This window comes from Pectinophora gossypiella, chromosome 26 (genome assembly GCF_024362695.1).
Source record: "Pectinophora gossypiella chromosome 26, ilPecGoss1.1, whole genome shotgun sequence".
NCBI lineage: Eukaryota > Metazoa > Arthropoda > Insecta > Lepidoptera > Gelechiidae > Pectinophora > Pectinophora gossypiella.
In genome coordinates, this window is record NC_065429.1 from 609,124 (window position 1) to 630,743 (window position 21,620).

Consider the following 21,620-nt stretch of genomic DNA (forward strand, 5'->3'; position numbering starts at 1 on the left):
TTTGTGGGCATTTTTCTGAGTAACTCCAGGACAATCGTTAATTTTAATCTTGATTTTGAGAGTGGGTTTTTCACCTATAGTTTCCTGCTTATTGAGTTTTTCTTCCGTCTCAGGTGCTTTAATAACACTGTAACCATCTTGCCATTTTTTAACTGGCATATTACCTAAAGACTCATTGTGACCTGTAGCAGCGTTGGCATTGTTATCGGCAGACTTGACATCATTACCATCATCAACCTTAACAGATTTGTTAACATTATCTGGAGACTCATTACTATTTTCATGTTTTATTTTCTTTTGTCTGTTCTTCTTGACATTTTTGACGGAATATTCGATGTTCAAATGTTCCTTTACGTCTTTTATTTTTTTCCTGTGTCGGGCCGTGTCGACGGTGTTCGCGTCGTGGTGCGGTCTAGTGTTGCGAGTCTCCTCAGTGTGGGTTGTCTGTCCGTGGTGTGGTCGACACTTACCGTGGGGGCGGGCGACTCCCGCGACCGGGCCGTGAGGCGGTTGTCACGTGACCTGGCGGGAAACATAAAAACTGTTAACAAACTCAAAAATGCGACTAGACAGTAGACATATGTAATAAAAATAAAAAACGTTTATTTAGGTAAAATGTCACAGAATACAGCTTCTTTGCTGCACTAAAGAGTGAAGGAATAACATAGAATGCGTTTAGTGAGCACCTACGTCCTAAAAGGAACCCTCATGCGATTTTTGGGACTCCTAACACTTGTAGTCCTTGGCATTTGATGATGAGTTAGTAGTTAGTAAAGTAGTATATGCTTTCAGACTATGTTATTAATAAACTTATCTCAGCTTGGAGACTGCCCTCAAGATCATGTCAATGTGACAGTTCTCATATAAAAAGAGGGACTTGAACATGATCTTGAGGGGTAGTCTCAACTGAGATTAGTTTATTAATACCACCCTAAATGTTGAGTAAGATGTGTATCTACAATATACAGTGTGTTAGTGATGTCGTAACGAGTACTTAGGGGGATGATTCAGACCATGATTTTGAGTTCATCAAGTGGAATTTCCCGCCGCATAATTAATGCTCTTTTTAATTATTTTAAATTCTACACTTTCACCTCAGGATCACGTTCTGAATTATTCCTCAAAGTTTTCGTTACTATGTCACTAACAAACTGTATGTGTGAGCGTGTACCTCCATGGGCAGCGTGTCGTTGGTGCGCCTGCGCACGGCACCGTTGGTGCTGGCCTCGTCGCCGTCGGCCGCGTGTGCCGCCAGCGCCGGCTCCGTGGCCGAGGACGAGGTCGCTGCCGGCGCGGGGGACGCCTCCACTATCTCACTGAAATAAACATGCATTTATACTTGAATACATTACAGTCTTCTTCTATCGTGTGGGTTGTGAGGTGGATTACCAACCTCATTAACCCTGGTGTCAGGGTTATTATTGAGCCGCCAAAGGCCCCTGACATGGCTCATGTAACGACTACTCACTTACATCGATAAATAGTAAGGCTTAACGGAACATTACACAGTAGCTCGATCATTGTAAATAGCGATACGGCTCATCACGTTGGTCCAACAGAAAGCTCGGTGAGGTGTGGGTACTTAGTTCATCTTGCGATGGATGGACCTCTGACTACTTGACAACCTAGTCAAATGAGATACTTTTTACGAATTTTTCATTGGCTTTTGCACCAAAAGCGGTCAAACGTTGGAGGATAACCGAGGTATACTGACGTGTGGTGCGCCGGCCTGGCCTGCGCCAGCACCCTGGCCTGGCGCGCCTTGAGCTGCGCGGCGGCCAGCGCCACGGCGTGCGGCGCGCCCGCCACCACGCCGCCCACGCCAGCCACGCCGCCCACGCCGCCCGCGCTCGAGATCGCTATCTTCTGGCCGCCTGACAACAAATTCACTGTTTACTTTATAATGAGATAATCTTACTACAATAAAAAATATGTAAGTAGCTGTGTGGAGTGTGGTAGTGTGTGTGTGTGTGTGTGTGTGTGTGTGTGTGTGTGTGTGTGTGTGTGTGTGTGTGTGTGTGTGTGTGTGTGTGTGTGTGTGTGTGTGTGCGTGCGCGTGTGCGTGTGTGTCAAGATCGTAATAAGTGTCAGAAATCAGTATCATTTTCATTTCATTTTTTTTTTCGTTTTTTTTTTATTTTTTTGTGTTTTTTTTTGTGTGATAGTTTACTTTGGTACGGGCGGAAGGCTTGGCGGGACACGCATCTAAGTTTTATCCAACAGGGAATGGGGGACCTAGTTGTAGCCGGCACGATGAAGGCTAGAACGAGTTTTACTCGAAAACAATCGGCTCGTACTAGGTTTAACCAAGAGTAAGTGGCTACACCTAGTTCTAATCGGCTAAAACTAGGTGTAACCGCACTTCGGGTATTAGCCGTAACATATATAAATCATCTGATCAATATGCAAAGGCCTATGATGAAAATATTCTAACACATTCAAATCAAATCAAATCAAATCAAATATACTTTATTGCACAGAACTAGAATTTCAACAATCAGACATAACACATGAATACAGTACAATTCACATCACATTCACACACACGTCACATTCGTTTTTTTTTAAGGAATAAATACGTAAAAATAAATAAATTATATTCTACGTTGTCACCGTTACGTATGTGTCTCACCTTTGGGCAGCTGCACGTTCTTGTGCAGCAGGTTGGCGACCACGGAGGAGGGTATGGAGGCGGCCTTGCCGGCGCCGCCCAGCGACGTCGACGCCTCCGTCGGGGCGCGCGCTATGGGCGCCGCCACCTGACAAGCATACAATAACACTCTAATACCATGTCTGGTCGGGATTCCAAGGATATAAATGGGAACTGCTGAGGGCTATAAAGGGGAGCGCTGAGGGCTATAAATGGAGAGCACTGGGGGCTATAAAAGGGGAGCGCTGAGGGCTATAAATGGAGAGCACTGGGGGCTATAAAAGGGGAGCGTGGAGGGCTATAAACGAAGAGGACTGAGGGCTATAAAAGGGGAGCCCAGAGGGCCATAAATGGAGAGCACTGGGGGCTATAAAAGGGGAGCCCTGAGGGCTATAAACGGAGAGGGCTGAGGGCTATAAAAGGGGAGCGCTAAGGGCTATAAATGCAGAGGACTGAGGGCTATAAAAAGGGAGCCCTGAGGGCTATAAATGTGGAGCGCCTAGGGCTATAAAAGGGGAGCGCTGAGGGCTATAAATGGAGAAGGCTGAGGGCTATAAAAGGGGAGCGCTGAGGGCTATAAATGAAGAGGACTGAGGGCTATAAAAGGGGAGCCCTGAGGGCTATAAATGAAGAGGACTGAGGGCTATAAAAGGGGAGCCCTGAGGGCTATAAATGAAGAGGACTGAGGGCTATAAAAGGGGAGCCCTGAGGGCTATAAATGTGGAGCGCCTAGGGCTATAAAAGGGGAGCGCTGAGGGCTATAAACGGAGAGGGCTGGGGGCTATAAAAGAGGAGCGCTGAGGGCTATAAATGTGGAGCGCCTAGGGCTATAAAAGGGGAGCGCTGAGGGCTATAAACGGAGAGGGCTGGGGGCTATAAAAGAGGAGCGCTGAGGGCTATAAATGAAGAGGACTGAGGGCTATAAAAGGGGAGCCCTGAGGGCTATAAGTGGAGATATTTTTCTAGTATGGCGAGTGAGGGAGATTATTCTGTATTATATTATATACTTTGACGTAGTATATTAGTTACTCTACGATACAATATTCACTAGTGCTATAGTACCTTATTTAGTACTTTTGAATATTTCTATTAATGTGTCTGGCAATAAATTTTGATAGACATCACGAGCTAAAAGAATGCAGGGCTGGCTTGTTCCGTGACGCAGAATGTATGTGGTGGGCGCCAGCGCACTGACCTGGAAGGTCCTGTTCTTGAGGTGTATCTGGTGCCGCAGCTGCGGCGCCCGCAGCGCGGGCAGCGCGGCGCGCACCAGGCCGCGCGCCTCCACGCTCACGCCCACGCGCGTCGCGCCGCGCGCCGCGCCCGCGCCGCCCGCTGCGCCTGCGCCGCCCGCGCCCAGCGGGGACACGCTGCCTGCACACGCATAGTCACAGGTTACACAACACCCACCAGCGGCATAAAGTGTCCGGGGTGTGATTGTACAAATGCTTGCAAAACGACCATAACAAAAAGGAAAACTGTTATGTTATGTAAAAAAAATATTTTTATCTACCAATAATCCTCCTGCCCATATCCCCGTCTTCCTCTTCCATAATTGGCAGTTTCTATGTATGTGTAATGTGTGTGTAGGATATGTACTAACATAGTTTAAGTTCACAATGGTGCTAATTCCTATAAATACCATCTAATTTTATTTTAAGTTATATCTGTCATTTTCTTATCCGCCGAAAAGGAAAGGGACGGATAATCGACAAGCATAAAATTTATGGAACACGTCAATTTTAAGCACAAATCTAAACCAACCGGTAAAACTTTTTAAGTTTGTGATGTACTGTACTAAACATGATAATGTACTTTGCAATTGTTTATAATAAGAATAAAAAAAAACCGTCTAAAAATTTTACATCCGTCAATAACCCGACACATTTAAGTAGACAGCACGTCAAACGGATTGCATACCAGCGACGTACCTTTTGATTCGCCCGGGTTATTCATTCATTCACTCATTCTTCCTAAAATTAAGAGCTGTGAATCATCCGTCCCTTTCCTTTTCGACGGATATGAAAATGACGGATATAACTTAAAATAAAATTAGGCGGTGTCTGCAGGAATCGGGGCCATTTTTACTAACAAATATGGATTTAGGTCTGAAATAAAATAATTCATTTCATAATATAAGAGGCATTTTCTATGAAGTGTCCGGAGTATGCCTTTGAGTACAAAACCTTAAAAAATCAATATACTGACTGGCTATTCAACAGTGTTTAAAAATGCCTATGCCCACTCACCCTTCAAGGCGCTAGCGTCGAAGGTGGCGAGCAGCTGCCTCTTCTTGGCGTCGTGCAGGTCCAGCCGCGCCAGCGCCGGCTTGTTGGGCGCCGGCTGCCGGACCACATTCACGAGGTGCGCACCCTTGCCTAGCTGACCACCTGTACAAGGAATAATAACAGCATAACATAAACTCACGACTACTTCCCAAATGTCAGAGGTACATCCATCGCAAGATGAACTAAGTACCCACACCTCACCGAGCTTTCTGACGGCCTCCGTGGTCCAGTAGTTGAGCCCGAATCCCGGTGGGGACATATCACAAAAATCACTTCGTGATCCCCAGTTTGGTTAGGACATTACAGGCTGATCACCTGATTGTCCGAAAGTAAGATGATCCGTTCGGAAGGCACGTTAAGCCGTTGGTCCCGGTTACTACTTACTGATGTAAGTATGTAGTCGTTACATGAGCCTATGGCGGCTCAATAGTAACCCTGACACCTGGTTTGATGAGGTTGGTATTCCACCTTACAACCCACACGATAAGAATGCAAACAAATGTCAAATAGCAATATTGCTTTTTTTACCGACTTCAAAAAGGGAGGAGGTTCTCAATTCGACCGTATATTTACTTACCATAGATACAATTTAATGCTACATTTTAAATAGTTAACATCGGAAAACCTTAAAATTGATTGAAAATTCGTACTTATTACTTTGTGCGAAGTAAATTTATTTATTTATTTAGTAGTGATATTTATTTATTATAACAATTATAATTATGTGTATTATTATTATGTAGTTTATGTAGTCGAAAGTGTATTTATTTTATACGCACAAGTATTCCCATGCTGCACTATCCCGCTATATTACCTAATATTCAATTTCTCCTATACTTAAAGGTTGCCTGGAAGAGATTGCTACTTAGCAATAAGGCCGCCTATTGTACTAATTCTATTTCTCTTTTGTTTTGTATTTTGTTTTTTCCTGTTTGTGCAATAAAGTATTCAAATCAAATCAAATATACTTTATTGCACAGAACTAAAAATTCAACAATCAGACAAAACACATGAATACAGTACAATTTGGGCGGCCTTATTGCTCTAGAGCAATTTCTTCCAGGCAACCAACAAAAGGAAACAAACATTTATAGCTTGGATGCGGGATGGTGCAACAAAAAAAAATAAATAAAAAATAAATACCTAAAAGTTAATATAATAAATACTCAATACTATACGTACATATATTAAATAAATACTCAATAAAATATAATCCATATATACTAAAAATATACCTAACCATAAGTATTTGTTATGTTATGTTATTGTATTTTAGTTTTGCATTTGAATCCGGTTTTTTTTTTTGTTAAAATTTTTATTGTTTACATGAATCGCTTCGATGTGGCGTTCTAAACCCCCTGATCGGGTTGGAGATGGCAAGCTCACCTTTGATCTCGAACAGCTGCGTGACTTGACCGGGGCCCGTCTTGAGCAGCGCCGCGTTAGAGGTCTTGGCGTCACCCAGGGTCGCCAGGGACACCACGGCGGGCAGTTGCGTTATACTGCGGTTCTGTGCTAGTAGCTGTAATGAGAAAGAAGTGGAATTAATGATGCTTCTATGCTGTTCTGGGAGCAAATAAAAAACATAGAACACGTTCAGCTGCTTGTCTTCCCGGGCATGTCGTAAAAACCGACAGAGGGATTGTGTCCTCTAACATGATGGACTAATGTTATGGGCGATAGGCTGATCCCTTATCACCATAAAGTTCATCATATCCAGCTTACGACATCGTATCAACAGTGGCTGCAAGTTGTCTTTGATTACTTGTGGCTCTGCCCACCCCATTAGGGATTACGGGCGTGAGTTTATGTATGTATGTATGGAATTAATGACATAAAATTCTACCCCTATTCTACACAAATGTACGGTGACTCTTTTACCGTGCAGGCCGTCAAACTGTGGAACGCGCTACCCAGGGTCACTCGGGAATGTGACACGGTGGGTAGTTTTAAAAGGAACTTCAAGGATTATTATTTGAGTCTTGCTTGAGTTGCATTAGCTGTATTTGTATGCATTTACTTATTTATTTAGGTATATATATTGTATTTAGTGTGTATATTTATAAACCAATATAGAAAGTATAATAATATGTTTATAATATATTTATGAAATATATATTATATAATATATAATTTATTTAAATGTGGTTTGTAGGTTTAGGTTAATATTTTGTTTTATATTAGTAGAAGTAATTTCTAAATATTTTGTACGCGTATGTATGTCTATCTATATAATATTATACGTTGAAAGTCTCTCTTGTCACGTAGGTCAGCTGGAAGAAATCTCTTTGTTTAGAGATAAGCTTGCCTGTACTATCTGTTTTCTTTGTATGTTTCTTGTGTCTGTTTTATTGTGTACAAACAAATAAATAAAAATAAAACCTCAAATATATTGTTAACGGAACGTTAATATTAAGGGTGCTATTAATAAACTAATCTCAGCTGAGACTGGCATCCGGGAACGTTAAAGTGACAACGTTCATAGGCGCATCTTTTTTTTGACGTGACTTGTAAATTTGCTGCAAATGGCATGAACTACTTGGCCGGACAAATGGGGAGCGCTGAGGGCTCTCACCTGGCAGGTAAGCCACCGATAAGGCACATTCACTGGTTAGTACATCTGGGGGGTTAAAATGGCCAAATCGAAGCAATTCATCTAAGAAAGCAATATTGCTATTTGACATTTTTTTGCATTGCGCACTTACTTTATACGCGCAAATGACGAATTTCAATATTGCTTTACGACATAGTCAGTAGCTTCGTAAAGGTCTTTAATAGTGCAGGTGTTAGGGCACTTAGGACAGCACAAAAGGTGAGCCATAGTTTGTGGTGATACTCCACACTCGCACTCATCGCAACCATCAGCCAGGATCATTATTGGTCAGCAAAAATTTAATACCGATCGCCATCGACTCGCAAAGAAGAGAAGAATATTGCTTTCTTAGATGAATTGCTTCGATGTGGCCTTCCTAACCCTCCCTGGACGTGCCACCCACCTGCGTGCGCTGCGTGTGCGTGAGCGGGTGCGCATGCAGCACCTTGAGCTTGTTGGGCGCCACGTGGTGGATGGTGTGCGACGGCGCCAGCACCACGCCCGCGGGCGGCGCCAGCACGCGCCCGGCCGACGACAGCTGCACCAGCGGCGCCGGCGCCCGGCGCGGGGCCGCCGACACCGACACCGTCGGGGGCGCTAGCGGGGTGCCTGCTGGAGTTGTGCAGGGGTGTTACAAACATCGTAACGAACACTGACGGGGATGATTCAAATTCAAAAATTCAAATTCAAAAACAGATTCAGACCATGATTCTGAGTTAACATCACGTGGAATTCATGTTTTTTTTTTAAATTTATGTATTATCCATGATATATTTTTGCGAGGGAAAGTTTCACTTGATATTAACTCCCCCTCAGTATTCGGTACGATGTCACTTACACCCCGTACAAGTACGTACAGGTAGTCATACAAGTAAGTATGGGTGTTAATGACACCGTAACAAACACCGACGGGGACGATTCAGACCATGATCCTGAGCTGAAATCAAGTGGAATTTTATGTCGGAAAATTCATAGAAATTTTAGTGTTTTTTTTTAGTTAATTTCAGTTCCATACTTTTATATAACTACTCAAAATCATGGTCCGAATCACCCATCAAAGTTTTCTTTACGATGTTACTAACACCCTGTATAGTAAATGTTTCTAAAAAAAAAAAAATCTATTAGTGGTTGAGATGTGGCGTTTGGCGTCAAGATCCTCAAGTAGTATGGCGACTGACAGTTCTCTAGTATATTTCATTCGTCCATACAATAAGGGATAATACTACGTATAGAATGGCAACTCTCCGATCCCCACCAACGGCTTACTTACAATACAAGGAATAAAAATAAAATTGTTGTTCAAAATTCTAGATTAAGTAAATTAAATTCATCTTTTTTGGGGTTATGTATACGTTTTTACAATAAAATACCAGATAATATTTTAAATTTGTCAGAGAACAAATTTAAAGCTCACGTGAAGCTTACTTTATGTAAAAAAGCCTATTATAAGATTAATGATTACCTAAATGATAAAAATGTCTGGTATTAAATGTGTTCCTCTAGTTATTAAATAACTTGTAATGTACCCTCATTGATTTAAAAGATGTGTTGCTGTTGCAGTTTCTTGTCATTTCTTCTCCTCAGCCATAACACCTTGCGAAATGACGTAAATTCAAAAATGTTACATTGACCTTCAACAAGTTTATCCATGATAATTACGTTGAATAAATGATTCTGATTCTGATTCTGGCTGAGCTATTTACCTCACCCCCCCTTGGTCGTACTTTACTCTTCAATCGTGTGGGCGTCAGACGTCACTCACTGAGATGGACGTGTGCGATAACGCCAACATGTAGTCTTCTCCTATCGTGTTGATTACCAACCTCAACAACCCTGCTAGGGTTACTATTGAGCCGCCAAAGGCCCCTAAAACGGCTCAATGTGTAGTGTCCGTGTCAAAGGAGGTGTCATGTACGAAGTGTCCGGGGTGCGGTTATGGTGTGGCACGCTACCTGCGTCCCTGGGCTGCACGGGCAGCGCGACGGCGACGGGCCCGGCGCCGGCGAAGGGCCCGTTCTGCACGAGCCCCACCACCGTGGCGCCCGACGCGCCCGCGCCGCCCGCCTGCGACGACAGCAGGTGGTTCTGGAGGCGGACCTGGGGACAACCATTTCATCACCATGTGGGCTTCTACATCTATCCACTATACCATTTCCACTCATCCACACAAACACAGATACACGTAATATATTGATATACATAATAATAATATACACAAACATTATAATATAAATATATAAATATCATCCGTCACTGTATCAGTTGGCTTGACGTATCGTGAGAGGACAATGGAACCGCGCGCTGTCGTTTGTGTGAGCTGAACTACCAGCGCGCGAACCAGTCGTTGCCCACCTTCGCATAGACGATTATCGGATCGCCGACTCGCTCGATGTTTTTGCTATACTTTTATGTGCTTCTTTATGTTTCCATAATTTTTAATTTTATTAAATAAAGACAGATCTAAAACTAACGAAAAACGTTTCCTTTTGACGTAGATTCAAAAATGTTACATTGTTACCTTCAACAAGTTTATCCATGATAATTACGTTGAACAAATGATTCTGATATCTGAAATAAAATTAATCATTTGAATTTGTAATACCTTGAGGCTATCAGAGACCGCGACGGTCAGTATCTGGTGCGGCTCGTGCGGCGGCGCGGGCGCACGCGGCGCCGACGTGATGATGTGCTTCTTCAGGGGGGAGTGCTTCGTCTGCACCGTCTTGAGCTGCACGCCGTGAGCGAGGACCACCTCCTCTATCGTGTCCTGGGGCTTCTTCTTTTCTAGTTTTATCTGTGGATAGACAACAATATGTTTTTTTTTTACCTTTGATGGATTTGCTCTTGGCCCCAGACTTGCCCGAAGGCATTGACGAGGCCTAAGATGGAGCGAGCTCGCCCAGAAGGTGCCTGTTCACTCTGGCCTTGAATGCACCCGGGTTATATGGGTCGTTCTTCTTTTTTATCGACAATGGTCTGTCCTTCGTTCTGCTTCTGATAAGTTATGTTTTAGAATTTTGTTTCATGTTTCCATTGTCCAAAAATATAGTTATCTTATTATACTCAAAATACAAGCAAAATACTAATCGGTTCCTCAATTAGTCCTTAAAGAAGCTTGATTGTTTTTCACAAAATTCTGTGACAGAGTGGTAAATTAAAATGCTGTCTCCGATGAAAAGGACCACTCTGTCACAATATTTTTTGGAATGTGTCTACAAAGAAAAGTATGTTACCAAGATAAAGAGAACCTCTAAATGGTCCTCTACAGACACATCTTTATATGATGTTTTAAAATATTTAATGCCGTTATAATTTTAAAGATGTTAAATCCGATAAATTGAGAAAATGTCTTTTTATTGTCGATAAAAAAGAAGAACGACCCATATGCATTCGGAAATACAGAAGGCGGCAGAGAATTCCACTCCTTATGTAATTAAATAAGGAGAAATGAAAGGCATATAGGGAGGAAAGTTGTGTAGTGTTGTGAAGTGTTGTTAAGGTAAACCTAGCTCAGACGCTGGTGGGGAGCGATGAATTGGTCCGGTCTATACATAAAACATGGGAGCTCGGTGGCGCAACGGTAAACGCGCTCGGTCTGCGATTGCTAAAGTTAAGCAACATTCGCAAAGGCCGGTCATAGGATGGGTGACCACAAAAAAAAAAGTTTTCATCTCGAGCTCCTCCGTGCTTCGGAAGGCACGTTAAGCCGTTGGTCCCGGCTGCATTAGCAGTCGTTAATAACCATCAATCCGCACTGGGCCCGCGTGATGGTTTAAGGCCCGATCTCCCTATCCATCCATAGGGAAGGCCCGTGCCCCAGCAGTGGGGACGTTAATGGGCTGATGATGATGATGATACATAAAACATACATAAACAGCCCATATACGTCCCACTGCTGGGCACAGGCCTCCCCTCAATCAACCGGAGGGGATTTGGAGCATACTCCACCACGCTGCTCCACTGCGGGTAGGTGTTTTTACGGCTAATATTTTTTTTTCCAATTCCGTCGAATTCGGGACATGGCACTTTGACGAAGGATTTCTCAAAACCCACTTGAGTGAGCTTCCTGGGAGTTTCAGTCTTGCATTCAGAATTAAAAAACTTAATGTAATTCATACATAAAAACGGGATGTCCATTCTTCTTCTTATCGTGTCGATGGCAAACTAAATAGTATCGGCCCAAAACTTGGCAACAAGTATGGCGCTATCTGCAGCGCTCAATAGATCCTGCTGCGTGCAGGTGTTCGGGCACGCGGGACACGATGTAAGATGTTCCATCGTTTGGGATGTCCATTTTTAGGGTCGAAAAAAGCACTGTGCGCAGGGTGTGATGACGTCAGCTGGGCTAACCTTGAAATGTTAGCTGTCACTTTTGAGCATACCTGGTTTCCTTATACCATGAAAAAAATCAATCTGACCTGAGGAGGAACCTCATTGACCTCCTCCACGATGATGTTGGAGTTGGGCACGGGAGAGGGCGACGGCCTCTCCCTCTCTCGTTCCCTCTCCCTCTCGCGATCCTCTCTTGATGGGGTGGGCGTCTTCTTAGGGGTTTGGGGTTTGTCCACCTGTGGAGTTAATACAGTTTCGTTATAAGTACATAAATTCTTAATCTTATGTACAGCACAGCAATCAATCTATTGATGGAATTTGGTAGTTTCTTAGGTCAAAGGTAAATTATGAAACTCTGATTAATTAAAACACATAATAACGGGTTCTTACCGCGTTTAAATGGGGATATGAGACTCCCGATAAGAACCCGACGCGGTAAGAACCCGTTATTATGTGTTTTAATTCTGATTGAGTACTAAATAAATACAGATGTAAAGGTGAAAAAATATTGCTATTTGACATTTGCGTGCGTTTGACCACAATCTCACCAGATGGTAAGTCTTCTTCTTCTTTGCGAGTCGATGGCGATCGAAACTAAATTTTTGCTGACCAATAATTGGCCACGCTTACGGCATTGTCGGTGGCTTCGTACAGGTCAGGATGGTAAGTGACGATGCCGTTTAGAGTGGAACACGCTTCCCTAGAAAACTTACTTTTATATGCGCAAATGTCAAATGTGCAATATTGAGTTATTTTTTTAGAGGAATTGCTTCGATGCGGCCTTTTTAATCCACCCAGGGTACACAAGTACTCACGTTGTTAGGCGGCGTCCTGGCGACGGTGGCGGTGGCGGGCTTGGGACGCGCCCTAGGCGGCGCCGGCTGAGACGGCTGCGGCGGCGGCGGGGGCGGCGCCGGCGGCGGCGTCCGCGCGGCCGGCGGCGGCGGCAGCTCGCGGACCACCACCGTGGACGAGCCCAGCCGGCCAGGGCTCCACCGCCCCACGGAGCCCTGACACCAACATAGCTTCGTTAGCCTTACACTTCTTTTTTTTTTTTTTTTTTTTTTTGACGTGACTTATTGTAGATTTGCCGCAGATGGCATTAACTACTTGGCCGGACAAATGGGGAGCGCTGAAGACTCTCACCCGGTACAACGTTTAAGACAACAGGCCTGAGGGTGCCCAGTTGGGCGCGAACCTCGGCTCAGGGCGTCGTCTGAGAGGAAAAATATTTGAAAGAATTAATCGACCCTAGTGGGTCGACCACGCCGGCGGGGCCGGCAGCTCGCGGACCACCACCGTGGACGAGCCCAGCCGGCCAGGGCTCCACCGCCCCACGGAGCCCTGACACCAACATAGCTTCGTTAGCCTTACACTTCATACACCACGTTAAGCGATAGAATAACCATAAAAAACATTCAAAAAACTTTTTTAAATAGACTAAGTATACTTTGCCTCTTCGTAATTATTACACTTGTTGTATTTTAAGTCATCATCATCAATTTAAGAGCCACGCTCTTGTCGGTGTAGCATTTTCCATTCCAGTCTATCAAAGGCCAATTCCTTGACTTCCCTATAAGACACGACGTTAACCGACGTTACGTCGACGTATTTTAAGTATAAAAAAAAAAATGATTATTTCTCTCACTAGCTTAGGACTTGAGTACAATATCCAATGAATACGGGTACAGATTAATAAAGCAGGTGAGAGACTGGTGTCTGTGATAGGCGTAAGCCTATGGAACACATTTGTATGGAACTGAAAATAATAAAAAAAACAAATATCTTTTTGAATATCTTCAAGAATTTTCCGACAGGAAATTCTAATTGATAGCAACTCAGAATCACGGTCTGATTCACGGAATAGAAGAAAAAGGTTGGAATTTTGTATAAGAACGTCTGTCGCCGGTTCAACCCCACTCTCTTTTACTACTACTCCTGCAAACAGATAACTACGATAGCTCTACTGCTTCTCAAATTCCATAGCCACTTTACCGGCAATGTACATCTTATGTGAGTCTGCAATTGTATCATTACTTTTCGTAAGATACTACATTCAAAAATTTTAATTTTTTTGATAAATAGTTGATCATACTAAGGTTTAGCTTTCCTGTGATAAGGATCTCCTTGCATGATAATCGATATTTGACTTTTTTCCCTACAGGTTATAATGCTCAAGAAGATCTTTTAATATACTATCGCGGAACTCCGTGCGTCATAAAGTTGTCGGACAAGTGGAGAGCAAAGTTGGAGTATGAAGTATTGGCGGCGAGGGTGTGCTGCCGCCAAAGGATGTTTTCGTGGTACCGAACTGAGCATAGTACCCCGCTAGCCACAAGTTGGTAGTGCGACTAGGGATCGACAATCCAACGGTGTTATGTTGGAAGTTGTATATATGCGTCTTGCTTTGTAAACTTCGATATCGCGTTTCACGACTGCTTGAAGACTGCATTATTGAATGTGGCGCCATCTGTTGTGTGGTGAACTAGGTGGCCAACTAGTCGAGTCCGCCACAAAGTATTTGCTCATACTTGTATAACGCGTGTTTCGCGCTCACTTGGCCTTTACAACTTCGTTCTTATATTCCGTGATTAGCAGTGACTGAATGCATATACATATTTACAAGTATGAGCAAATGTCACACGTCACCTATTTGCTCATACTTGGCGCGTGAGGCGAGTTTCTTTGGCCCCTTCCAGCCTCTTTGATTTACTCCGTGGTTTGAAGCACCCCCCAAAGTTTCGTTTCCGTGGCTGTGTGTGTAACCCCCGTTGCGTACGCACCTGGCCTTGGGATAAAAAAGCGTGTGTGTGGTCGCGCCCCGGCTGCTGCTGCCCGCGCTGCGCCGCGCCGCACGCACCTGCGTACACAGCGCACTAACAATACACGTACGTACTAATAATTCTGATAACTAAATAAAGACCTAAGACGGATGAAGAACTATTTTTATTTTTTCTATTTAACTTATTTTTTAATTTTAATCTAGAAAAACGTAATAATAGGTCTGAAATCTTTTCACATTTTTCTACGAAGTCAGTGTTGTTTTTTTTTACCGCCTATAGTATACGTCTTTTTGACGTCTTATTATAGGATTGCATAAACTAATTGGCCAGACAAATGGGGGGCACTGAGGGCTTCCACCCGGTACAGTACCTTTATTATAAGATTGATGATTACCTAAATTATAAAAATGTCTGGTATTGAAAGTATTCCTCTAGTTATTAAATAACTTGTAATGTGTACCCTCATTGGTTTTTAAAAGATGTGTTGCTGTTGCAGTTTCTTGTCATTTCTTCTCCTCAGCCACAACACCTTGCGAAATGACGTAGATTCAAAAATGTTACATTGACCTTCAACAAGTTTATCCATGATAATTACGTTGAATAAATGAGTCTGATTTCTGACCTGTGTCGTCGTGTAGCCCGGTCGGCAGCAGGGCGTCGAGCGTCAGGTCTTCGGACAGGAAGGACTCCCCCGCGCCGCGCAGCTCCACCGTGAAGGGCGCGTCCCGAGGCAGCGCCGTGTCGCACGCCGGCGCCGGCGACGGGGGCGGTGTTTTTGGTCGGAAATGTAACCTGTTGGTAACATAAACCCATACATTGTTTTAGGTTTACGCAGTTATTATCATAATTAAAACACATAATGGTGCTAATTCCTGTAAATACCATCTAATTTTATTTTAAGTTATATCTGTCATTTTCTTATCCGCCGAAAAGGAAAGGGACAAGGAAATCGAGAAGCATAAAATTTATGGAACACACGTCAATTTTAAGCACAAATCTAAAACAACCGTCTAAAAATTTTACATCAGTCAATAACCCGACACAGTTAAGTAGACAGCATGTCAAATGGATTGCATACCAGCGACATACCTTTTTGATTCGCCCGGGTTATTCATTCATTTACTCATTCTTCCTAAAATTAAGAGCTGTGAATCATCCGTCCCTTTCTTTTCGACGGATATGAAAATGACGGATATAACTTAAAATAAAATTAGACGGTGTCTGCAGGAATCGGGGCCAATAACGGGTTCTTACCGCGTTTAAATCAGGGATATGAGACTCCCGATATTCTCATCAGTCATCCCGTGATCATGGCACTTGCAACATTGTCTCATATCCCTGATTTAAAAGCGGTAAGAACCCGTTATTGTGTGTTTTAATTAACATAAAACCATGTAGTTATCAACAATACAGGGTCATACATATAGAATAAGGAATTCTTCTATCGTGTGGGTTGTGAGGTGAATTACCAACCTCATCAACCCTGGTGTCAGGTTTATTATTGAGCCTGCGTCTGTGTGTCTGCGTAAAAGGAGGTGTTTTGTATGAAATGTCCGGGGTGATACTTTTTTTTTGACGTGACTTATTGTAGATTTGTCGCAGCAAGCGTTAACTGCTTGGCATTTTTAAAATTTAAGACAACAGGCCTGATGACAGTCGGGTGCGAACTTCGGCTCAGGGCGTCGTCTGAGAGGAAGAATATTGAAAGAATTAATCGACCTTAGCGGGTCGATAGCGATAAGCGCTGAATGAGGGAAATCGTCAACCACGCCGCCGGCGGGGTCGGTATAGGGGTTCTGAAGTGTTTGGTGTCGCGAGCTGATTGGCCGCATCTATGGCTAGAGTAATCAGGTCGTCGGGATCGTATATTACGTCCTTCGGACGCCGATACTTTTCAGTACCGTCCCTGAGCGGGATGTATTCGGAAGCTGTTGCTTTATGGCGTTAAAGAATTTGTATCCCAAAAATATTGAATTGGAAAAAATGTGGTGTAAATGATATAAATGATATTATTTGAAATGTTTCTGTAACAATATTTGCATGCTATTGTTGATAGCTGATAAGGAGAGACTTTTATGAGCATCCATCTATTAATGTACCCTTTTCAAAAGCAAATAAAGAGTATTTCTATTTCAACCAGGGGGGATTTGGGTGGTGCGGAACCGAGGTGTGATTGTATGTAGGGTAGGGTAAGGTAATGATATCAAAAAGAACCGTGTCACTCACCATTTCTTATTGACTTCATTGATAAACTTCTCGAACTCCTTCTCGACCGGGTACAAACTCTCGTCAGAGTCGTAGCTGCTGTCGCTGCAGCCACTCCAGGACCTCTTCCTCATCACCGCCTCGAGGTTACTCCTCACGTCTCTGTCCACACTAACTTCCTCACTCACACACTTCACATCACTATAATCGTCAATAGTTCTTAAACTAATATCACTATCTTGAGGTATAACACTGATTTTGTCGACGTCCATTTTAACGTCGTCAAGGTCTGGTTTGACGTCGTCGACGTCCATTTTGACGTCGTCGAGGTCTGGTTTGACGTCGTCCATGTCTGGTTTGACGTCGGCGACCCATAGATGTGGGTTGCGGGCCAGGTGTTGTCTGAAGGCGTGCCTCCACGGATATTTGCCGCTTGTGTGGTAGTCTCGAGACATCTCTTTTGGAGTTCTGTGCGCCTTCGTTTCGAGCTCCACCTGGGAATCAAAAAAATATATTAGAAGACGTGTTGCTGTTGTGGTTTATCATTTCTTCTCCTCAGCTATAACACTTTACGAAATGAAGTAGACTCAAAAATGTTAAATTGACCTTCAACAAGTTTATCTATGATAATTACGTTGAGTAAATAATTCCGATTTATTAAATGTAAGTTGTTAACTTTCTATAAAAATATATACCAATTTCATGTAGCACATCAGAACTTGTCTTTTGCAAAATGAGACAGATAATATATTTTCGCACGCGAGTTGAAGGGAAAATTCAAAAATAAGGCTTAAGGCCATTGTGTATGTCTGTATACATTATCTACGTGTGTGTGTGTGTGTAAGTATATACTGTGTGTGTGTGTGTGTGTGTGTGTATGCGTGTGTGTGTGTGTGTGTGTGTGTGTGTGTGTGTGTGTGTGCGTGTGTGTGTGTGTGTGTGTGTGTGTATGAGTGTGTGTGTATGCGTGTGTGTGTATTCCTGTGTGTGTGTGTGTATTCCTGTGTGTGTGTGTGTGTGTGTGTGTGTGTGTGTGTGTGTATGCGTGTGTGTGTGTGTGTATTCGTGTGTGTGTATGCGTGTGTGTGTATTCCTGTGTGTGTGTGTGTGTGTGTGTGTGTGTATGCGTGTGTGTGTATGCGTGTGTGTGTATTCCTGTGTGTGTGTGTGTGTGTGTGTGTGTATGCCTGTGTATGCGTGTGTGTGTATTCCTGTGTGTGTGTGTGTGTGTGTATTCCTGTGTGTGCGTGTGTGCGTCAGTGCCGGTGGTATGCGTGTGGCTACCTCCTCGTCCCGCTCGCGGCGGTACCGCGCGGCGTGCGGCGGGTTGAAGTCGAGCCGCGTCCACAGCTGGTCGAGCGGCGAGCACACGCGGTCCAGCGCCACGCGCCCGCCGCGACACACGCGCCGCCGGGCGAACCCCACGCAGCGCGGGTACGGCTGGCTCACCGACGTCAGCGTGTACCTGGAGGGGGGGAGTTTGTTACTAACATAATGGCCCGAATCGGACAACCACCAACTTAATTTTAAAAGTAAAAGTCTCCAGCCTCCATGGCATAGTGGTTAGAGCGTTAGACTCACGATCTGGAGGTCCCCAATTCGTCGATTCCCGATGGGGACATTGTCGAAATCAATTTGTGATACTGTCCTGTTGTTTGGTAGGGACTTTTCAGGCTTGAATCACCTGATTGTCCGTAAACGCAAGATGATTCTATGTAATGATAAAATTGCCGCCTCACATAAAATATACAGCCGGTAAAGTGGCTGTGGAATTTGAGGAGCAGTAGAGCTATCGTAGTTATCTGTTTGCAGGAGTAGTAAAGAGAGTGGGTTGAACTGGCGACAGCGGTTCTCATTCATATTACGCGTTAGGGCCTTTTCATTCTCTTTCTTTTTAATCCGTGGCATCTTTTTTTTTTGTAGATTTGTCGCGGATGGCATTAACCACTTGGCCGGACAAATGGGGAGCGCTGAAGGCTCTCACCCGGTACAACGTTTAAGACAACAGGCCTGAGGGTGCCCAGTTGGGCGCGAACCTCGGCTCAGGGCGTCGTCTGAGAGGAAAAATATTTGAAAGAATTAATCGATAGCGATAAGCGCTGAATGAGGGAAATCGTCGACCACGCCGGCGGGGTCGGTATCGGGGACCTTTCCGGGGCATCAAACGTCTGTTTTTTATTAGTGCCAGTTCTAGTATTGTATTTCTCCCGTTTAGCAATGCATCTATGACTGAAGCCACTCACCTGTGCCTCTCGTCAAGCTCGTGTTCGTACATGACGCCGGGCGCGGCTCTCTCTGGCTCTAGCGGGTCCCCGCATAGCGTCGCCGTCGGCTGCAATACACAATATACACATTACACACCTTATATAGATAGATGTTCTCTTTAAATACATGTACGACTGGTGTATTGTTTGGAGTATCGGGGAGGGGCACACGGTACATATAGGTAACAGCGATGTACTGCCGTGTCTACCGGGTGAGCTGCAATGTCCTACTACCCACAACATTATTTTTATTTTATTATGTTCTGTACTTTAATTGTTCTTGATATATATAATGTTTTTGAACGTTGTATAAATTGATTGATGACAGGAAACCTAGCATCGAGACAAACCATTCCTGGTTTAGCGATGCTATGCGTCAAAACTGTATACTCAAAGTTTATCAAATAAATAAATAAAAAAAAAAAATAGATAGATGAGCCGTGGTAGCCCAGTTGGTAAAACGCTTGCTTCTCACTTTTAGAGGTCGCAGGTTCGAATCCAGCACAGGCGAGAACCAATGATTGTCGAAGAAATAAGAATTATTTTTCGTATTTCGAAATTTTGAACTTTAAGTAAAAGATTTACTTACAGTTTTAATTATTTTTGTATATGTGACAAGTGTAGTAATTAAGTACATTAGTCAGTAATTCACTAATTTTCAATAATAACATTTACGTCCTTGGAATATTGGAGATACCAATTGAATGATAACATAGTGGTAACACTTACGTCATCAAACAGCTAGCAATGGCGGCTTTTCATACGATTAAGCATATCTGGTTTTGTTAAGGGCCAAAGCTGGGTCCCGGCTTCAGCGCTCCACCTTCAGTTGTAGGTGTAGGAGTTGATCGTTAAATCAAAGATTCGTTTATCTTATCTTATCTAGCCTAAAGTGTCCCACTGCTGGGCAAAGGCCTCCCTCCATTTCTCCCAGGACTCTCTCTCCAGTGCTTCGTTTAAGTAGGTTAAATTGTTTATTAGGGCTCGTGTCTAGTACGTATCGTTTACGTTGAGTGACCGTTTCACACTGACACACTAATTATAATCGAGTGCGTAGCTACCAAAAGCAGGGCGCAACGTTAGCAAAATATGTTCTGTTGATGACCGTACAACCATGGACTGAAACATACAAGGGTCGTTCTTCTTTTTTATCGACAATGATCTGTCTTACGTACTGCTTTTAATAAGTTATGTTTTAGAATTTTATTTCATGTTTTCATTGTCCAAGAATATAGTTATCTTATTATACTCAAAATACAAGCAAAATACTAATCGGTTCCTCAATTAGTTATTAACGTAGCTTCATTGTTTTTCACAAAATTTTGTGACAGAGTGGTATATTGAAATGCTGTCTCCGATGAAAAGGGCCACTCTGTCACAATATTTTTTGGAATGCGCCTGCAGAGAAAAGTATGTTACCAAGATAAAGAGAACCACTAAATACTCCTCTACGGACAGATCTTTATATGATGTTTTAAAATATTTATTGCCGTTATAATTTTAAAGATGTTAAGTCCGATTAATTGGGAAAATGTCTTTTTATTGTCGATAAAAAAGAAGAACGACCCACAAACATTTTGTGTGTTCAGTTATGCTTACCATCTCGTAGAAGCAGCCGGGCTTGCGTCGGAAGGCGAAGGGCCCAGGGTCCGGAGGCGAGGCGGTGTCCGCGCGACCAGAGCTCTCCTCCGAGGATGAAGACGCCACGCCAGTCTCTGGAATTTGAATAGCAGGGAATTGTAGTTTTACGAGTGATTTATTCGTTGTTACTGGAGGTCTAAAATGGCCACAATGTATCAATTCATCTAAAAAGCAATATTGCAATTTGATATTTGCGCATATAAATTAAAAAACCCATGGTACCATAAAACAAGGTACGCTCAAGCCGCCATTGCCAGCCATTGATGACGTAAGTGTTGTATTGGTATCTCCAACATTCCATATCAAAACTCTAAAATCAGTCAAAACTGAAGTCGCTTTGTTTTCTGAATTTTAATCTTTTTTTTACTTCTGTACAGTTGCTATATGCTTGCATGCTGTCAACGGGCCCTGTTAGAGATGGTTTTTTTTTCAAATTTTCAAAATTGCTTTGCAAAAACATTAGGCGTGAGTAAATTACTTTTTTACAAAATGGCAGCGGAGGGTGTGATGACGTCAGCTGGGCTAACCTTGAAATGTCAGCTGTCACTTTTGAGCATACCTTGTTTTATTATACCATGGATTTTTCTTACTATATGCGCAAATATCAAATTGGTATACACTAACTAAAAAAATTAATTAACTGACAGACGAAAAGTAAGTGCGCAATGGCAAGAAATATCAAATGGTTATATTGTTTTTCTAGGTGAATTGTTTCTATGTGGCCTTTTTAACCCCTCTGGTTATTTAATAGTGCAGTTATAAGATTTAAGATGATTTTGTGATGTTATTTTCAACCGACTTCAGAAAGAGAGGTTATCAATTTGACCCTTTCTTTTTGACGTGCTTTTTGCAGGTTTGCTTGAG

General features: G+C 43.2%; 1 protein-coding gene across 1 annotated transcript in view; it reads right to left on the minus strand.

Moving 5' to 3' along the window:
- Positions 1-384: 384 nt before the first annotated feature.
- LOC126378280 (uncharacterized) overlaps positions 385-21,620 on the minus strand; it is a 74,994-nt gene continuing 53,758 nt past the window's right edge. Inside the window, exons 9-27 of the mRNA XM_050026472.1 lie at positions 20,715-20,830; positions 19,095-19,183; positions 18,136-18,316; positions 16,873-17,345; positions 15,269-15,438; positions 14,647-14,723; positions 12,799-12,873; positions 12,679-12,768; positions 11,950-12,099; positions 10,134-10,325; positions 9,484-9,628; positions 7,935-8,143; positions 6,325-6,460; positions 4,900-5,040; positions 3,846-4,024; positions 2,633-2,759; positions 1,715-1,874; positions 1,172-1,316; positions 385-522 (exon numbers count right to left, since the gene is read on the minus strand). Coding sequence (XP_049882429.1) covers positions 514-522; positions 1,172-1,316; positions 1,715-1,874; positions 2,633-2,759; positions 3,846-4,024; positions 4,900-5,040; positions 6,325-6,460; positions 7,935-8,143; positions 9,484-9,628; positions 10,134-10,325; positions 11,950-12,099; positions 12,679-12,768; positions 12,799-12,873; positions 14,647-14,723; positions 15,269-15,438; positions 16,873-17,345; positions 18,136-18,316; positions 19,095-19,183; positions 20,715-20,830 — 2,864 coding nt within the window. The 3' untranslated portion in view covers positions 385-513. The remainder of the gene's footprint in view (positions 523-1,171; positions 1,317-1,714; positions 1,875-2,632; positions 2,760-3,845; positions 4,025-4,899; positions 5,041-6,324; positions 6,461-7,934; positions 8,144-9,483; positions 9,629-10,133; positions 10,326-11,949; positions 12,100-12,678; positions 12,769-12,798; positions 12,874-14,646; positions 14,724-15,268; positions 15,439-16,872; positions 17,346-18,135; positions 18,317-19,094; positions 19,184-20,714; positions 20,831-21,620) is intronic.